The sequence below is a fragment of the Geotrypetes seraphini genome, chromosome 4 (genome assembly GCF_902459505.1).
Source record: "Geotrypetes seraphini chromosome 4, aGeoSer1.1, whole genome shotgun sequence".
In the NCBI taxonomy this organism is placed as follows: domain Eukaryota; kingdom Metazoa; phylum Chordata; class Amphibia; order Gymnophiona; family Dermophiidae; genus Geotrypetes; species Geotrypetes seraphini.
Genome location: NC_047087.1, coordinates 91,711,141 through 91,730,196, shown reverse-complemented (window position 1 = coordinate 91,730,196; position 19,056 = coordinate 91,711,141). Strand labels below are relative to the sequence as shown.

Sequence of the window (19,056 nt, the reverse complement as noted above, 5' to 3'; positions counted from 1 at the left end):
TACAGTCACCCGGTACGGTGTCCATGAGGTCTGGTAAATCGGTACGCAAAACCAAGCATACCGAACCTTCTACCCCACTTTCTCAGGGCTGTCTGTCATCGGTACGGGACCCTGATTTGTGGGATGATTCTGATGACCCCCTCGGTACCGAGGCAGATTATTCCTCGGAGGAGGATGTTACATCGGTGTAGGATCCTGCTGGTAAGCCAGAGCACTCGTCCTTCACCAAGTTTCTTAAGGAGATGTCGGACACCCTTTCCATCCCTCTAGAGTCTGACTCTAAAAAATCCAAAGCATTTCTTGATGCTTTGGATTTTGACCAGCCTCCGAAAGAATTTTTAAAGTTACCCCTCCATGACATCTTGAGGGAAACTTTTTACAAAAATTTAGAAACTCCTCTCACCGTTCCAGGAGCCCCTAGGAAGCTGGAATCGCTTTACAAGGTGATTCCTATTCCAGGGTTCGACAAACCCCAGCTGCCCCATGAATCTCTGCTGGTGGAGTCCACCCTCAAAAAATCGGCAGGCTCTAGTATATATGCCTCTGTCCCTCCTGGCAGAGAGGGCAAGGCCATGGATAAATTTGGTAAAAGACTTTACCAAAATGCAATGCTGGCCAACCGTTCAGGTAATTATGCGTTTCACTTCTCTTTTTACCTGAAACATTTGATTCAGCAAGTCTCTTCTTTTCAAAAGTATCTTCCTGACCGTAAGCTTCCTGCATTCCAACAATGCACTTCCAGTCTCCTACAACTCAGGAAGTTCATGGTCCGGTCCATCTATGATACTTTTGAACTCACATCCCGAGCCACGGCTATGTCTGTAGCGATGAGACGATTGGCATGGCTCCGAGTCTCCGACCTTGATGTGAACCACCAGGACCGCCTTGCCAATGCTCCCTGCCTGGGTGATGAGCTCTTTGGAGAATCTATGGATACCACTACTCAAAAGCTCTCTGCCCATGAGACGAGGTGGGATACTTTGCTGAAAAATAAAAAGAAGCCTCCTCCTCCTCGTCCATTTAGACAGCAGCCATCATATCAGAGGCGGTTTTCTGCTCGGCCAGTTCAGCCTCAACCTCCACAACCTCGGAGGCAGCGGCAACAGCACCAACAAGCACGTCAGCAACAGCCGCCTACCATAAAGCCTGTCACTCAGACTAAGCCGACTCAGCCCTTTTGACTCCCTTCTCCTGGGCATTGCCAGTCTCCCTCCCTCCTGTCCTCTTCCACAGCCCATAGGAGGTCGATTAACCATTTTTCACTCTCGATGGGAGGTAATCACCACCGACCAGTGGGTGCTCTCGATCATAGCCCATGGCTACTCCCTCAATTTTCAGACTCCCCCGCTGTTAGGCCTGCCAAAAGAGTCTGCTTCCAACAAGTCTCAGTCCCTCCTTCTCGCTCAAGAGGTTCAATCCCTCCTTTTTCTCAATGCCATCGAAGAAGTTCCTCAAGATCAGCGAGGTCAGGGTTTTTACTCCCGGTACTTTCTAGTTCCCAAAAAGACCGGAGACCTCAGACCCATCTTAGATCTCAGAGATCTCAACAAATGTTTGGTCAAGGAGAAGTTCAAAATGCTCTCTCTTGCCACCCTCTACCCTCTTCTCGCTCAGGGCGACTGGCTATGCTCCCTCGATCTCAAAGAGGCTTACACACATATTCCTATCCATCTGACGTCCAGGCAATATCTGCGCTTTCTCATCAATCAACATCATTATCAGTACAAAGTGCTACCCTTCGGCCTGGCCTCCTCTCCCAGGGTTTTCACCAAATGTCTGATTGTGGTAGCGGCCTATCTCCACTCTCACAACTTTCAAGTCTTCCCTTATCTGGACGACTGGTTGATCAAAGCTCATTCCCCTCAGGCGGTTCTGCTTGCCACCAATCAGACCATTCACTTCCTTCGACTATTAGGGTTCGAAATCAATCTACCCAAGTCTCACCTCATTCCGACCCAGCGACTTCAATTTATTGGAGCCGTTCTGGACACTGTTCTGATGAGGGCGTTTCTTCCATCCAACCGCCTTCACGCCATCCTCCATCTCTGTCAGCAGGTGTTTCAACAGATTACCATTTCTGCGAATCACATGATGGTGCTATTGGGGCACATGGCTTCGACAGTACATGTCACACCCTTCGCACGTCTCCACCTGCGTACTCCTCAATGGACCTTAGCGAACCAATGGTCCCAAGCGACGGATCCTTGTTCACAACACATATCTGTGACCTCGTCTCTTCGACAGTCGCTTCTTTGGTGGTTGACATCTTCAAATCTATCCAGAGGTCTGCTGTTCCATCTACCTCCTCATCAACTAGTCATCACCACAGATTCCTCCCCCTACGCCTGGGGAGCTCACTTGAACGAATTCCAAACTCAGGGATTTTGGACTGCCCAGGAAAAGAAACACCACATCAATTTCCTGGAACTCCGAGCGATGTTCTATGCCCTCAAGGCGTTTCAACATCTTCTCTTTCCTCAAGTATTACTCATTTGCACAGACAATCAAGTTGCAATGTACTACATCAACAAACAGGGAGGAACGGGCTCTCGTCTGTTGTGTCAGGAAGCCCAATGGATTTGGTCTTGGGCGACAGCTCGTCACTTATTCCTGAAGGCTGTCTACATTCAAGGGGAACAGAATTCCTTAGCGGACAATCTCAGCAGAATTCTCCAACCTCACGAATGGACTCTCGATCCCTCGACTCTTCAGTCCATTTTCGCTCAATGGGGCACTCCTCAAGTGGACCTTTTTGCAGCTCCCCACAACCATCAGCTGCCCCTGTTTTGCTCCAGACTCTACTCTCCTCACCGTCTGGCGCCCGATGCATTTCTCCTGGATTGGACCAGTCTCTTCCTATATGCTTTTCCCCCTCTACCGCTCATGCTGCGAACACTGTTCAAGCTCAAGAGGGAACAAGCCACCATGATTCTCATCTCTCCACGGTGGCCCAGGCAACATTGGTTCTCCCTTCTACTTCAACTCAGTTCCAGGGAACCCATACCTCTTCCACTGTTTCCTTCTCTGCTTTCTCAGCATCAGCAGACCCTACTGCATCCCAACCTACAGTCTCTGCACCTGACAGCTTGGTATCTCTCGGGCTGACTTCGGCCCACTCACTTCTTTCTCAGCCTGTCCGCTCTATCATTGATGCTTCCAGGAAACCGGCCACGCTCCAATGTTATCAACAGAAGTGGTCTCGGTTTTCTTCCTGGTGCCTCTTACATCACCATGATCCCATGTCTCTAGCAGTGGGACTGGTGTTGGACTATCTTCTTTCCTTGTCTGACTCTGGTCTTAAATCTACTTCTATCAGAGTTCACCTTAGTGCCATTGCTGCCTTTCATGAGCCAATTCATGGAAAACCCCTCTCGGCTCATATTTTGGTTTCTCAGTTCATGAGGGGCCTTTTCAATGTGAAACCACCTCTCAAGCCTCCTCCTGTGGTCTGGGATCTCAATGTGGTTCTTTCCGCTTTAATGAAGCCTCCTTTTGAACCTTTGGCCACAGCGCATTTCAAATTTCTTACCTGGAAAGTGGTCTTCCTTATAGCTCTCACTTCTACCAGGAGGGTCAGTGAACCTCATGCACTAGTGGCCGATCCACCTTTCACTGTTTTTCACCATGATAAGGTGGTTCTCCGTACACACCCCAAATTTCTTCCTAAGGTTGTGTCTGACTTTCATCTTAACCAGTCCATAGTCCTGCCTGTATTTTTTCCAAAGCCTCATTCTCATCCAGGTGAACAGGCTTTGCATACCTTGGACTGTAAACGTGCTCTGGCTTACTATCTTGAACGTACTAAGCCCCACAGATCATCTCCTCAACTATTTTTGTCCTTTGATCCTAACAAGTTGGGTCATCCTGTATCTAAACGCACTCTCTCCAATTGGCTTGCTGCTTGTGTTTCTTTCTGTTACGCTCAGTCGGGCCTGACACTGGAAGGTTCTGTCATGGGCCACAAAGTTAGAGCTATGGCAGCGTCTGTAGCTTTCCTCCGATCTACTTCCATTGAGGAAATCTGCAAGGCTGCTACTTGGTCCTCAGTTCACACTTTTACATCACATTATTGTCTGGATGCATTCTCCAGACGGGATGGACACTTCGGCCAATCTGTTTTACAAAATTTATTTTCCTAATGGCCAACCTTCCCTCCATCCCTCTTTTTGTTAGCTTGGAGGTCACCCATCAGTCAAGAATATGCTGCCTGCTTGTCCTGGGATAAAGCACAGTTACTTACTGTAACAGGTGTTATCCAGGGACAGCAGGCAGATATTCTTGCGTCCCTCCCACCTCCCCGGGTTGGCTTCTTAGCTGGCTTATCCTAACTGGGGACCGCGCGCCTCTGTTGGGCGGGAAGGCACTCGCGCGTGCGCGGTGCGGCCTACTAGAACTTTCAAAGTTCTTAGAGTGCAATCACTCTAAAATTGTCCGTACCGGGGCTCCGTCGGTGCCGTCACCCATCAGTCAAGAATATCTGCCTGCTGTCCCTGGATAACACCTGTTACGGTAAGTAACTGTGCTTCCTAGACTAGCAAGCTGACTTTTGAACCACGGATCTCAGCAGCACTCTGGTGTTACAGCAGTTTTGAACAGTATGCTAGTACTTAGATCCATCCTTGAAGACAACTGTTTTATATGGTCTGATGATCTCCCACCTTGACTACTGCAACATTTATGTAGGTCTGCCTCATTATTTATTTATTTGTTAATTTAAAAATTTCTAAGTGAGTTACAAAGTAAAACATACATAAAAATCATCAACAAATAAAGTTCATACAAATAACAGTGACGCCTTGCAACCGCTTATACCCCCATAATCAGCAAAATATGCCTATGCAAGCAAATATGTTTTAAGCAATCAGCGAGTGTTCCATATTCTTACTACGGTTCAACAATCTTCACATTCATCTGTGACTACAGTTCCTTATAAAATGGATCACCCCCTCCATAGTTACAACCTATTAGTGTCCAGATTCTCAGAAGCACCACCTGGGGCTCAAAAATTCTCACTGCCCTTGGCTACACGTGCTGCCTCGTTACTGGATCATTTAATTCTATTTCGTGATTATTTTTACAAATATTTTAAGTGCTCTTTTACATCACTATGAGTAAAATGAAAAGTGATACTTAGCTTATGTCAATGTTGTGTAGAGTGGACTCAACTGGTCAAGTTATAGAGGGTAAATTAATATTGTTTGTCACAGTCCAAGTGGTCAAGATACAACTTGCAGAGGTGGTCAATATATAGAGGTCAGTCTTCTATTGAGTGTCTTTGATATATGTCCGGTCTATGAAAATTAAGTCAACTTAAGGAGGTGGTCAACTTTGGAGGTTCTACTGTATTTCACAGCCTTGAAATCCTCAAACACTATCACACCAAGGTCTCTTTCCTGGTCTGTGCATATCAGTTTCTCATCCCCTAGCACATACAGTTCCTTTGGACTTTTACTCCAAGTGCATCACTCTGCACTTCTTTGCATTAAGGGCTCCTTTTACTAAGGTGCGCTAGCGTTTTTAGTGCACGCAGAAGATTAGTGCACGCTATAGCGCACGCTAGCCGAAAAATTACCGCCTGCTTAAAAGGAGGCGGTAGCGGCTAGCACGCGCTATTCTGCGCATTAAGGCCCTAACACACCTTTGTAAAAGGAACCCTAAATTTTCATTACCAAACATTAAACCATTCTAATGTTTGCAGATCTCGTATGTTTTCTATTCCCTTTGGGGTGTCCTCTCTGTTGCAAATCATCATGCCATCTGCAAAATGTCTCACTTTTTTTTTTTCTAAACCTTTAATTATGTCGCTCACAAATATATTGAATGGGCCCCTGAGGCACGCCACTACTCATCTTTTCCTTTCTCTGCGCAAATTCCATTTACCACACCTCTCTGTCATCTGTCAGTCAACCAATTTCTCAAGTTTCATTAAAATTTTGATGTATCGCAATATCATTAATTCAAAGTGATTTGCAATTAAAAACAGGGTCTTAATTATTAACTACAACAGAAACACATGAATATGAAGTACTGATACATAAGGGAAGTAGGGAGAACTTCAATAAGCATAGTAAAGGACACATGAAAGGAAAGTACAAAAGGAGGATAAAAAAATTGAAAAGTATTGATAAAAATTGAAAAGAAAATTAAGAACTTTTTTCTAATCCAGGTCACTGCTTTTGGTTCTAACTTCAGTCTGCTAAGTTTACTGATAAGCCTCCTTTGAGGAACCGTATCAAAAGCTTTGCTGAAATCCAGGTAGACTACATCTAGTGCATGTCCTCGATCCAACTCTCTAGTCACCCAGTCAAAGAAATTAATCAGATTTGTTTGGCACAATTTCCCCTTGTGTCCTTAACTAATATTGCTTTCTATGGAAAACATATTTTGCAGATGAGAAATGCTTTACAAGCATAAAAACCATTTGAAAATCTCCCCCCATCCACCTGAAAGCAAATAAAAGTGTTTGCACTATGAATAATTTCTATACTTCTACCTGCTGGCAAAAGTGAGTAGGAGGTTAGGCAGGCAAATTTCATGAGTGTATTTTGTCCTATTTGGGTTTTGTTTTGCAACATACATTGTTCCTGCTTTAGAAAAGGTGAAAATATATTTGCCAAAATAAATTTTTGGCAAATGACTAAATTGTCAAGGGAAAATCCCACTTGGGCCTTTCCTTTGAAAATAAGTTTGCAGAAAATTTCAGCCCCATGGCCAGAATCACAATTGAATCAGGTGTATTTTTCTATGAAGAGTTCTTAAACTAGGGCCTTAAATCTGTAGAAAGTAAGAGCATGGAGGGCACCTAGAAACATCTTAGAGCTGCACTTCATATAAGCTAAAATAGTTCCTTTTTTATTTCTAGGAACTGGCAGATGGTACTAGACAATTTGTTGCAACAAAAGCTGTAGCGAAACCAAATGTGCAGTATGACGATGTACCAGAATACAAAGACAGATTATTGATGGCAGAAAATTATACCTTGTACATCATGAATGCAACCATCAATGATCAGAAGAAATTTGTGTGCATGCTAGTTTTTGAAGATGATGTGTTGGAAGCACCAGCAGTAGTCAAGGTGTTCAGTAAGTAAAAAAACAAGCATGTGATAGTTTCTGAACTGCATTTTGATAAATGGGGCATCAAGTATCTCATTCAAGGCATTTGTTACCATTTTGATAGATGAGACCCAATAAAAATTGCTCAGTGTTAGTAGAGAGTTCATTTAATGCTAGATAATGGCACAAATAAGGCAAACAAGTGCATTATCCACCTAAGTATCCTCAAAGTATTATAACACCACCACACTTTCTTCATTAGGAGAATATATCATTGATTATGAAATAAGAATAATTGTTGTGCAAGGCTTGACTGGAGCTCTTTAAAAAAGAAACAAGAGTTATTTAGATTCCTTTGATAAATGCAAATAAGATAATTTGAAATCCTTGAGTGAGAGTGGAGAGCAAATCCGTTTTATGATCTATAGCCATCTGGTCACTGGTTTGCCATGTGGTTTTGGGTGACTTGTTGCTGGAGGATATTATGGTCAAGGTGATTAATATAGCAGGGCTCAAGAGAGGGTTTGACTAGCTTCTGAGGAAAAAGTCCAACAAATGTTTAGCCAGTAGAATTGGGAAAGTGCTTCCTTTGCCTTTATAACCACTGTATTGTCAAATTTTTATGCATGTTTTTTATGTGAACCATGTAGGCTATATTCGATATATAAACTTTTTTAATAAATAAAATAAATAAATTATCCCTTGAAATGAGCTTTGAGAAACTGGATCTACAATTTATGAACAGCCACTGTAAGAGGCAGGTCTGATGAATTTTGGTCTGATTCAGTATGGCTTTTCTTATTCTATTGTTAGAACAATAGTTCACAACTAACCATCAGAATTTACCTAGCCAGTCTGTATTCCACAATTAATAAAAACAAAAAACACTGTGGAGAAGATGTCCAAGATGCAGGCTTTATTGAAGATATAATCGTTTAATCCACATGATAAAATGTCTATGACCCAAATGATGGGGATTATGGACCTAACATGGTCCATGTTTCAACTACCCTGTCTTCCTCAGGGGTCCCTAAAAGTCCTAAGGCGAAAACACATGGATCAAATGCTAAAGACGGTTCTGCTCGAGAACTCTTCGCGGTAGAGTAATGCTCAAATGCTGTAAAAAGGGACCCCTGAGGAAGACAGGGTAGTCGAAACACGGACCGTGTTGGGTCCATAGTCTCCCATCATAGGGTAGTCGAAACATGGACCGTGTTGGGTCCATAGTCCCCCATCATTTGGGTCCTAGACATTTTGTCCTGTGGATTAAACGATTGTATCTTCAATAAAGCCTACATCTTCTCCACAGTGTTTTTTGTTTTTATTTGCTTTTCGGTTCTGTGGAGTATTAAGGGTCAATTTTTTGTTTGTTTGTGCTTTGTGTTCCACAATTAATATACATGATAGAGATTTGCATGCTCTGTCTTCATTATATGAAAATATATCTCATGCATATTCATTGTGAATATGCTGAAAACTAGGTTGCTTGAGTGTATCCTAAGAACTAGGTTGAGAATTGATTCAGGGGAAATGTGTTTTTCCAGGTACTCAATATGGCATAAGATAGTGGCAGTTGAGCTTATTACCCATGGGTCTGATATTCAGCCAGTAGTGGTCAGCATTTTGCCATGTCCAGGCACTGGCACTGAATATCTAGGCTCCCAAAATAAGGTGGTTTTGGCTTATGTGCTAACCTGGGATTTTCAGTGGCATTATTGGTTAAGTGCCCTTGAATATGCCCAGTTAGCCCCAAACAAGTGATTAAGCAGACAGGAACCATTTCTTTCTTTTTTTTTTTTTCCAAATATCTTTATTGATATTTTCAGACTATAAAAAAAGAGCCCGAGAGCTGATCTCGATGGGCGACTATAACGATGGGCTGGATGGCCCGGGTTGGTTGCCCATGGAGAAGCAGCTCATAGGTGATGGGAAGGGGGGGTATGGTGGACGAGGAGCAGGGCATGATGGGAGGGGGATAAATAGTACTTGCCTCTGAGGTTCAGGGTCTTTCCTGTCCTTCAGAGGCAGCTTTGCAGGTGGGTCGGGTGGCTGACTCCGGGCAGCCTTGGTCCTTTGGGAAACATCTGGCCCCATCGGTGTGCAGGGCCTGGGGTGGATGGTCCGGGTCTGCAGGGTCTGGCCCGTGGGCTGCTGCTGCCTCGGTTTCTTCTGGGGTGGCACTCGTGCACATTAAACAAAACAAAAACTGCAAAACACCATTCGCGGACGTGTATAGGACTGGGGTGCCGTCGGGTTGCCGGTGTGGTTCTCTGGCGGCCCAGGGTTTCCCTGTCCCAACGGCGGTACACGGTTCGCCCCTGTTGCTGGGGCTGTTGCGACGAGTTGCGCGGTTGCCTGTTGCGCATTTTGGGGAAAGTCGGTCCGGGCATGCTGTGCACAGGGGTTGGTCGGTGCGGTAGGTGCCTCGAGTGCATGAGGTTGCAGCTTTGTTTTTGGGTGGGGAGGCCTGTAGGTTACAGGCCTGTGGCGGTGATCCTGAGCTTCAAGGTTTGGCTCATCAGAAGATGAGCGGTTATGTAGTAGTGTGATCAGCTGAGGGGTGATATCATGGGTCATGTGGCCCAGCATGGGGGGCATGGAGATACATGCCTTACCCCTGTAGGCTCATCCAGGGATGAGCCGTTAGGGGGAAGTGAACTTAGAGGAGCTAATAGGCTTTTACGCACATGTCACATAAAAGGGGCATGGAGGTCCATTCTATTGCCTAGGCTCTTGGTCTCATGGCGAGGTCAGGTGGAATATAATTTCGATTTGTCAAATTGCACTGTTTTTGTAGCTCGGGAGGTGAAGCAATTGTTAATTGCTTATTTACTTCTTGTCCCAATAAACAAAGCTGCGGCCTGGATTTTATCATCAATAAAGTCTGTGGTTTATATATGGTTGTTGTTGTTGTTGAGGTTATATGAGATTTGATAAACAGGAAAGTAAGGAGTTTTGGTGAACAAGATGGTAAGGGGGTGATGGGGGAGGTGGGGCAACAACTGGGCCATTCCAGATCCATATGTTAAAACATTAGAGAAAACAGTAACAATCCAAATAATGAACAATAACAGAAAGATACAATATTTATAGTGCTGTATAGTTTTAAGCTGTGACAGTTTAAATCAGTTTGAAACAGTATTGTGTGATCAGGCATTTTATTTACTCTAAATCTGATGGATTATAGATGCTTTGTATAATAAGGTGGTGTAGTGGTTATGTTATAGATGTTCTGAGATTTTAATGTTTGTTTGTTTTAGTATGTCTCTAATATTAATATATATGTTATTGTAACCCATCAAGAAAGTTTAGATTGAGTGGATAAGAAATCTCGTAAATAAATAAATCACTTTGATTAATGTTTTATTTTGAAGTTTTTAGTTTTTTTTAATAATCATGATAGTGCTATTTCTGTCCATGTTTTGTAGAACAACCAATAAAACCTGAGATTGTGAACCAAGCAAATTTCATTGAAACAGGAAAACTTAATATGGTAAGAACATTTTTCTGAATTAGTCTAGTTCAGGAACCTCATTTTTAAAAACTGGTGATTTTCATGAAAATTAATATGCAATAAAGAAAAGGGCAGGTCTTCACTGTACAGTCATAATATACTGCAAACTGAAGATAAGCCAAAATTAATTGAAAAAGGAATTTTATTGACTCAAATACAGATAAAGGAACTTAAAAGAACTCATTGCTTAGCAACAGCAGCAGATGAATCCAGACACCAGTGGGATAGCACACATCTACCAGCAGGTGGAGATAGAGAACTGATTAACAGATGGTCCTATGGTGATCCTATTAGTTGGCACGCTCCCTGTATCTTCAGTATTCTCTATCTCCCAGCAGGTGATGGTCGCTATTCAACTAGCTCCTGAATTCTGGCTGAAATATTATTTCTTCTTCTGTTGAGAATTTTCTCTTCAGGTAGATAGGGGTGTCTGGCTGAGCGGTGAGGTCCCTACTCCGCCCTCCTCTCCAGTGGATTGAGGATTATTCCTGGTCCTCTATTTTTCTTCTTTCCCCCCCAAAAACAAACAAACAACTGAGACCAGAATGCTGTAGCTGAACTGTACTTTCCTGTCAGTTTCCAGTCTACAACTACCAACCTTAACAATGGTGAGCTCAGGTGAGAGAAATTTTCATTTCTATTCTAACTTTATAATTGGTTGTTCTGTCTGCTGGTTTTGTCAGTGGGAATTGACTTTTGTTACTCAGACGCAGTTCTGTTCTGTTTTCTGCTGGCTTCGGGTTGTTGAGCCGTTTATTCTGAGAGGAATGGCGGCAAAGGCAGTTAAAAGGTGTTCTCGCTGTGGGAAGCGGCAAACACCATCGGGCCTCTGTTTAGCGGGTTGTACAAACGTCACGGGGGAAGAAATTCAGATCTCGCCTGAAGTATCTGTTTCCCGCGCAGTTGAAATTCGCTCTGCTTCTCCTGTACTCGCGGCCGCTTCCATTCCACTTGAATGCACATCGGCGGTTGAAGAAATTTCACCGGCAATCAGCTGTTTTTCTTCTTCCTTTGCGGGGCTGGTTTCTGGGCAGGAAAAGATACATTCAGTACAGGCAGAACTAATATGGTGACATTTTCCCTAGAGTTTATTATGTTAATGCATAAGGCATTTTTAATGCAGAGCTCTCAGCCTACACAGCAAGGGGAGTGTAATTTGGACAAGTTATCCTTGCTCCAGGCCAGTAGATCTCCTCTGGAGTCTCAGGCAGCAAAAAGGCACAGAGTAGCGCCCATGGACGGAGGTGACCCTCCATCAGACTCTACCTTATCTATTCCTATTCCAGAATCTCTGGAGGAGGGAGAAGTAGCAGATTTGGAGTTAGAGGATGCTCTGGCTAGGGAGGTGGATGATCCTACAGCGCTCTGTCTTTTTCATAAGGAAGAATTGCCATCTTTTATCTCTAAGGTGTTGCAAGGTCTAAATATCTCTCAACTTGATCCGCAAGCAACAGGATCAGCTAATCCTCTTATGGCGGGCATGAAAATAAACCTCCTAAAACGTTTCTTCATGAAGCAATGCAAAAACTTATTTCAGCTCAATGGGACACGCCAGAGGCAGGTCTCCGAGTAGCAAAGGCCAGGCGGAGGTTGTATCCAGTAACTCAGGACGAGCTGGATAAATTTAAGAATCCGAGGGTGGACGCTTTGGTGGCTGCGGTTACCAAAAAGCCTACATTGCCGGTTGAAGGAGGTATAGCGCTGAAAGACATACAGGATAGAAAGATTGAATCTTCACTAAAGCTGTCCTTTGAAGTAGCGGCAGTTACCTTACAAGCAGCTGTGTGCAGTTCCTATGCTGCACAGGTATGTCTGTAATGGGCTCAACATATGGTAGATAAAATGATGGAGACAGGGTGTTTCTTTTCCATCCGACTTTCCAGATATGGAAACGGGTCTAGCATATTTGGCAGATGCCCTCTATGATATTATTTGTGCTTCAGCAAAACAAATGTCTCGGTTGTTTTTTAAAGATCATTGTGGCTCCGTAACTGGGCAGCAGATGCAGCTTTCAAGCTTAGGCTTGTGAGGCTTCCTTTTAAAGGTCGTTTATTATTTGGAGAAGATTTAGAAAAATTGGTAAAAGATTTTGGTGATACCAAAATGCAGAGGTTACCGGAAGATAAGCCTAAAGCACCTTTGAAGGCTTTGCCAGACCTCGCTTCAGGGGTGTTAAAAGATATAGGCCTGGAAAGCCGTCCTTTACACCCTCGTACGGTTCTTCGTATAATTCTAGGCCTAGGTTTCCACAAAAGAATTCCTTTCATCCTACAAAACCCCAAACTGCTCAACCAGCCTGTACCCCAGCCTTATGTAATTCCCAATGACGGGATTTTGGCTCCCTCCATCGTGACCATAGAGGGTCGGCTGTCTTCATTTCTGGCGGAGTGGGCCAAGATCACGTCCGATCAGTGGGTATTGGACATTATTCAAGAAGGTTATAAGTTAGAATTTTCCTCTCCCGTCGCCTTTCTTGGTATCTCCTTGCACAGGGGCAGCCAAGAGAGAATCAGTGCAGATCACCCTTCAAGTTCTTTTGGAATTTGGGGCTGTAATTCCATTTCCTCCGGAACAAAGGGGACAGGGAAGATATTCCATTTATTTCTTAATGCCCAAAAAGTGGGGTTTGATCAGACCAGTTCTAGATCTCAAGAAAGTCAATCAATTTTTAAATGTTAGGCATTTCTGTATGGAAACAGTAAGGTTGGTCATAGCGGCGGTTCAACCGGGGGAATTTCTTATGGCGCTCAACCTCAAGGAAGCATATCTACACATTCCCACATGGCCACCACATCAGAGGTATCTTCACTTTGCCGTCCTTGGCCAGCACTATCAGTTTTGAGCCATGCCATTTGGCCTAGCCATGGCTCCTCGAACATTCTCAAAGGTCATGTTTGTAGTGGCGGCGTTTCTTCGAAAGGAAGGGATTCGAGTACATCCTTACTTGGATGACTGGTTGATCTGGGCATCTTCCAGACAGGAAAGTTTGTCAGTAACCCAGAGGGTGATCTCCCTTCTTCAATCTTTAGGGTAGGTCATCAACTTTCCAAAGAGCTCTCTTGCACCATCACAATCATTGGAACATCTGGGGGTGATGTTCGACACGAAGCTGGGCAAGGTGTTTCTACCCAGAGACCAGGGAGAGAAGTTACAGTCTCAAGTTTGCCTGCTTCTACAGTCAAGAGTGTGGGATTATGTGCAAGTTCTAAGATCAAAGGTGGCCGCGCTGGAAGTGGTGCCTTGGGCGCGCTTTCACATGAGACCATTGCAGCACTCTCTTCTCTCCCGGTGGTCCCCGGTGTCTCAGGATTAGTCGTTAGCTACAATGGACTCCTCAAGTATTGCTCAGCATGATTTGGTGGCTCAACGATCTCAAGCTGTTCAAAGGCATGCCGCTGGCAATACCGGACTGGATTATAGTTACCACGAATGCTAGACTGTTGGGATGGGGGGCTCTCTGGAGGAGGCTCAATGGTCCATCAATCTTCTAGAATTGAGAGCGACCAGGCTTGTGCTTCAGGCATTTCAGACCATGATTCAGGGCCGACCGATGAGGGTTTTTTTCTGACAGTATCACAGCAGTTGCATATATCAACAGACAGGGAGGTACCCGAAGTCCTCAGTTGGCAAATGAAGCAATACTTCTGCTTCAATGGGCAGAGATTCATCTTCCTCTACTATACACGGCTCACATTGCGGGTCAAGCAAATGTTCAAGCAGACTTCCTCAGCAGAAATCTTCTAGATCCCGGAGAATGGGGACTTTCCAATCAGGCGTTCAACCTCATTGTGCAAAGGTGGGGGTCTTCCGGAATTAGACCTCATGGCCTCATCTCAAAATGCAAAGCTTCTTAGATTCTTTATCAGACACAGGGAGCAAGAGTCAGAGAGGGTAGACGCATTGGCTCTTGCATGGCCTCCGAGTTATCTCCTTTGTGTGTTTCCTCCTTGGCTGATGATAGGTCATGTGTTTCATCACATTGCTCGCTTTCAGGGCATGGTGATCCTGGTAGCTCCAGATTGGCCATGTCATCCATAGTATGCGGACCTGATAAATCTGTCAATGGGTGAAAGGTTGACATTACCGGTGACTCAGGACTTACTAACCCAGAGTCCAATCAACATGGAAAATCCGTACCACTTTGGTCTTATGCTTGGCTCATGAAAGGTCACGGCTGAGATGTAGGGGATATTTGGAGCAGGTTATTTTCACTCTTCTTCAAGCAAAAAAGAGATCTACCTCTGCCTCATATGCTAGAGTCTGGAGGATTTTTGATTCTTGGTGTGCTGCGCGGGGTCTTTCGCCCTTCCAGGCTTCTCTCTCTAACATTTTTTCTTTTCTTCAGGACGGAATAATCAAGGGGTTGGCATATAATTCCCTTAAAGTCCAAGTGGCCGCTATTGCTTGTTATAGGAGCCACGAAGCTCGTTCTTCCCTTGCATCACAGCCTGATGTAGTTCGATTTCTCAAAGGTGTGCAACATATTCGTCCACTTATTAAAAAGTCCTGTCCAGAGTGGAGTCTTAAGGTAGTCCTTGGGGGGTTACAAAAGGCTCCATTTAAGCCTTTGTCTAAAGCAACTCTGAAGGATGTGACATTGAAAGCGGTCTTTCTTGTGGCAATGGCTTCAGCCCTGCGGGTGTTTGAGTTGTAGGCGTTATCCTGTAGAGATCCTTTTTTGTGAATTTGAGATTCAGGTGTGTCTGTTAGGACTGTACCATCGTTTCTTCCTAAAGTGGTATCAACCTTACATGTTAACCAGTCTCTCTTCTTTCCAGCTTTCCGGGAGGAAGACTGGGGGGAGCGATTCTCTTCACTGCATTTCCTAGATGTACGTAGGATACTTCTACACTATCTCAAGGTTACTAACGACTTTCAATGTTCAGATCACCTCTTTGTGTTATTTGTGGGCCGCAACAAAGGTATGGCAGCGTACAAATCTTCCATCTCTCGATGGGTCAAGGAAACTCTTGCTTCCACTTACTTGATGTCAGACAAGCGGTTGCCGGACAAACTTCATGCTCATTCCACTAGAGCGATGGCTACTTCTTGGGCTGAGTCCAGAATTTTTTCCTTGGAGGAGATTTGTTGTGCGGCTACTTGGTCTTCTAGGGATACTTTTTCTAAGCATTACCGGTTGGATGTGGCAGCATGTGTGGAGACTGTTTTTGGTGCTTCGGTTATTGCAGAGGTGGCGTTCACTTCCCACCCAGATTGAGGATTGCTTTGCTGCATCCCACTGGTCTCTGGATTCATCTGCTGCTGTTGCTAAGGAAGGAAAAATTATGTTCTTACCTGTTAATTTTCTTTCCTTTAGACGCAGCAGATGAATCCAGAGCCCCACCCTTTCTGTCTGTCAGCTCTCGGTTTCTGTTTTTCGAGTTTTAGAAGGTTTGTTATAGTTGGTAGTTGTATTCTATGTGGTTACCTTTGAAATTTATTATGGGAAAGAAGTTTTTTACATGTTAACCATATTTCTCGTTTGCTTGGGCAAGGAGTAATACTGAAGATACTATCTCCACCTGCTGGTAGATGTGTGCTATCCCACTGGTCTCTAGATTCATCTGCTGCGTCTAAAGGAAAGAAAATTAACAGGTAAGAACATAATTTTCCATATTGCTCATGTTTTGACTATGTCTGCACCTAGTCACTCATGCCATGCGCATAGCCATGTGGTTTGTCACTTCATTTAAAATCAGAGAACAGTATGCAGCTAATGAATGGAAGATCTGTTGTAATAAATTATGCTGATATCAGGGTGATGGCCTTTTTAACAGCTTGCCCTTCCTTGTTGAATAGTTGCCAGTGAATTTGTTTATGTAGTACTGCAGGGCAGTTCAAGAAGCTCATTAAGACAAACTTATTTGGATGTACCTTTTTGTAGATTGTACCTGGTTTATTTGAAGAAAGAGAGTAAAATATCGCAATAGAATGTTAAGTAGAAATTTCAATGTTATTTTTCTTTGTTTGATTTTATATTGTATATGTATATACTGAAAATCACTTAGGATGTAGGCAGAGTTCAAGTATAATAAATAAATAAGCATTGTTGTGGGTATTGCAGAAGTAATTTGAATTTATCTATTCATGCAACTGGGCCTTTACCATACATTTTGTATATCATGTCATATTATGGATGACAATTTTATATATGACCCCTGATGCAATCACAATTAGAAGCCTAAAACAGTAATTAAATTTGCTTTATGGTCTGATAATTCTTCAAAACAGCTTTAAGTAAAATGTAAAAATTGTTTTATAATAGTTATCAAAAGTGTATACCTTTTTTTATTTTACAGCTTGGTGAATGTATTGCGAAAGACAGCTATCCAGAGAGCAACCTAACGTGGTATAAGAATGGGAAATTGCTAAAAGAAGTTAATGAAAGTATGTATTAGGCTAGTTGTCATCAGCATTTTGGTACTATGATCTGCTTTCCAAGCCTGAGTATCCCAATAAATGGTCATATCCTGATGCAAGAAAAGTCTAATGGTGTAAATGATAGATACAGTACAATAATGATTTAACTGACCATAAATGTGCAACTGTTGGACACATCTATGTCCTCACCGTGCAACTGTTGGACACATCTATGTCCTGGCCATGCATCATCCCCTTGCATTAATATGCTAAAGCTATAGAATACTGCTCAATGCCCAACTAGCTGTGAGGCATGTAACTTACATACTTTCAAGGGGTGTAAATGTAGGCACCAAGTTATAGAATGAGGGAGTAAGTGTGTGTTTGAAAATATTGCTGAACATCTGTATGGCTTACCCACATGTAATAAAAGTAGGTATTTAAATGCTCTCTTATAGATGTTAAGAATGATTATGCAGGTTTCAGGTTTATTTAAAATTTGATAATATCGCCTATAAAACTTCTAAGCGATACAGTATAATGTATTTTTTGAAGGCAGAGTACAAGTTAACCAAAAATTGTTATATGCATCTTAAAATGTCTCTTGTACTTTCTGCCTTCTATTGCAGAGCAACTAATGATGTACAAGCATTTTTAATTAGGAACCTATAAATATCAGACAGCTTGCAAGAAGAAAAACATTGCAGTCGCTATTAAGAATAAATAAAAACACGCTATATTGTTATAGATAACATGGTTGATTTTCAATAAAACAAGTAAGAGTGTAAACTCTTTTCAGGCTACAGTAGAAAATGCAAAATTTAAGAAAAATGGAACATAAAGTAATATGGTATTAATTTTTATTTATTTATTTTATTTTTTTTAAAGCTGTGATCATAGATTTTCAAAGAGACAAAGATCAAGAAAGTGGGCTATATACCACCAAATCATCTCTTCAGTATATGCCAACAAAGGATGATCTAAATGCAGAGTTTACATGTATGGTAGTATATGAGATGCCAAAGCAGAAGGAATCATCTTTTTCTGAACCAGCTGTCTTTGATGTTTATTGTAAGTTTCTCAGTATGTGTGGCAAGATTAAAATAACAAATAGGTTTTTTGCAATCAAAGTTTGTCATTTCACAAAATTCCTGTGCCATAATTTATTTGTTTGAAATTAGAGGGGCAATGGAGCAATGAAGTCTCCACATGTATACATGATTATGTATGTTTACTTTGTATACCACTTAGGACTAAGGCGGTATAGAAATTTTTTAAATAAATAAACAAAGAGAAGAAGAGGAAGTGAAGTCTAATCAAAATGAAGATTCCAAGATATAAAAGCAGAACAGTGTATTATGAATACTTTACATGGCTGTGTTTTGGCAATGATGCCTGCATCAGGAGGCTATCATTCTCTATGAAACCATGATAATAAAACCATATTATTATACACATAATTTGAAAAGCACAAAAAGCAGTTCAAAATCTCAGTGCTTATAAAAAGTGGTACATAGGTGGTGCCAATTTAAAAATGCACAACCATATATGTAAAATATATGCCTCTACATATAAAAACATAATAAGGAGACATTTAAAAAGCATGATGAAATGGATAAGTAGCCTGGTAACATGTTAAATAACATAACATAACATTATACTTATAGACCATATTACCAAAAAGTTCTATGAAAAGATATAAACATTAAATATAATTGTATATTTAAATGAGTCAGATAGTTGGAGAAAAGATAGGTTTTTAGCTGTTTTCTAAAATGTCTATAAGAAACAGCTGTGAGCAACAATGATTGAAATTCTTTTTCATGAGAAGCTGCCTGAGATGCTAAAGAGTGATTTAGGAATTTCTTGCTTTTACAACCTTTTACAGAAGGGAAATTGAACAGAGCATGAGTTTTTCTACTACATTTGTGTGTAGCTATGGAAAAACTATTAGCCAGATAAGTAGGGGCTGCACTATATAAAACCTTGTAACAAAAACAGCCCAATTTGAACAATACCCGAGCTTCCACAGGCAACCAATGCAATTTGCAATAAAATAACGTAACATGATCGTATTTCTTCAATCCGTAAATCAATCTACTTTCTGTTTCTGTATCAATGATAATC

At 42.4% G+C, this 19,056-nt stretch overlaps 1 protein-coding gene across 5 annotated transcripts in view; it reads left to right on the top strand.

Moving 5' to 3' along the window:
• Positions 1 to 19,056, top strand: part of ALCAM (activated leukocyte cell adhesion molecule) — a 192,325-nt gene that overhangs the window by 82,166 nt on the left and 91,103 nt on the right. For all 5 annotated transcript variants that reach the window (XM_033941485.1, XM_033941484.1, XM_033941486.1 and 2 more), the window contains exons 3-6: positions 6,863 to 7,082; positions 10,484 to 10,548; positions 16,869 to 16,956; positions 17,818 to 18,000. In XM_033941485.1, the coding sequence (XP_033797376.1) occupies positions 6,863 to 7,082; positions 10,484 to 10,548; positions 16,869 to 16,956; positions 17,818 to 18,000 (556 nt within the window). The remainder of the gene's footprint in view (positions 1 to 6,862; positions 7,083 to 10,483; positions 10,549 to 16,868; positions 16,957 to 17,817; positions 18,001 to 19,056) is intronic.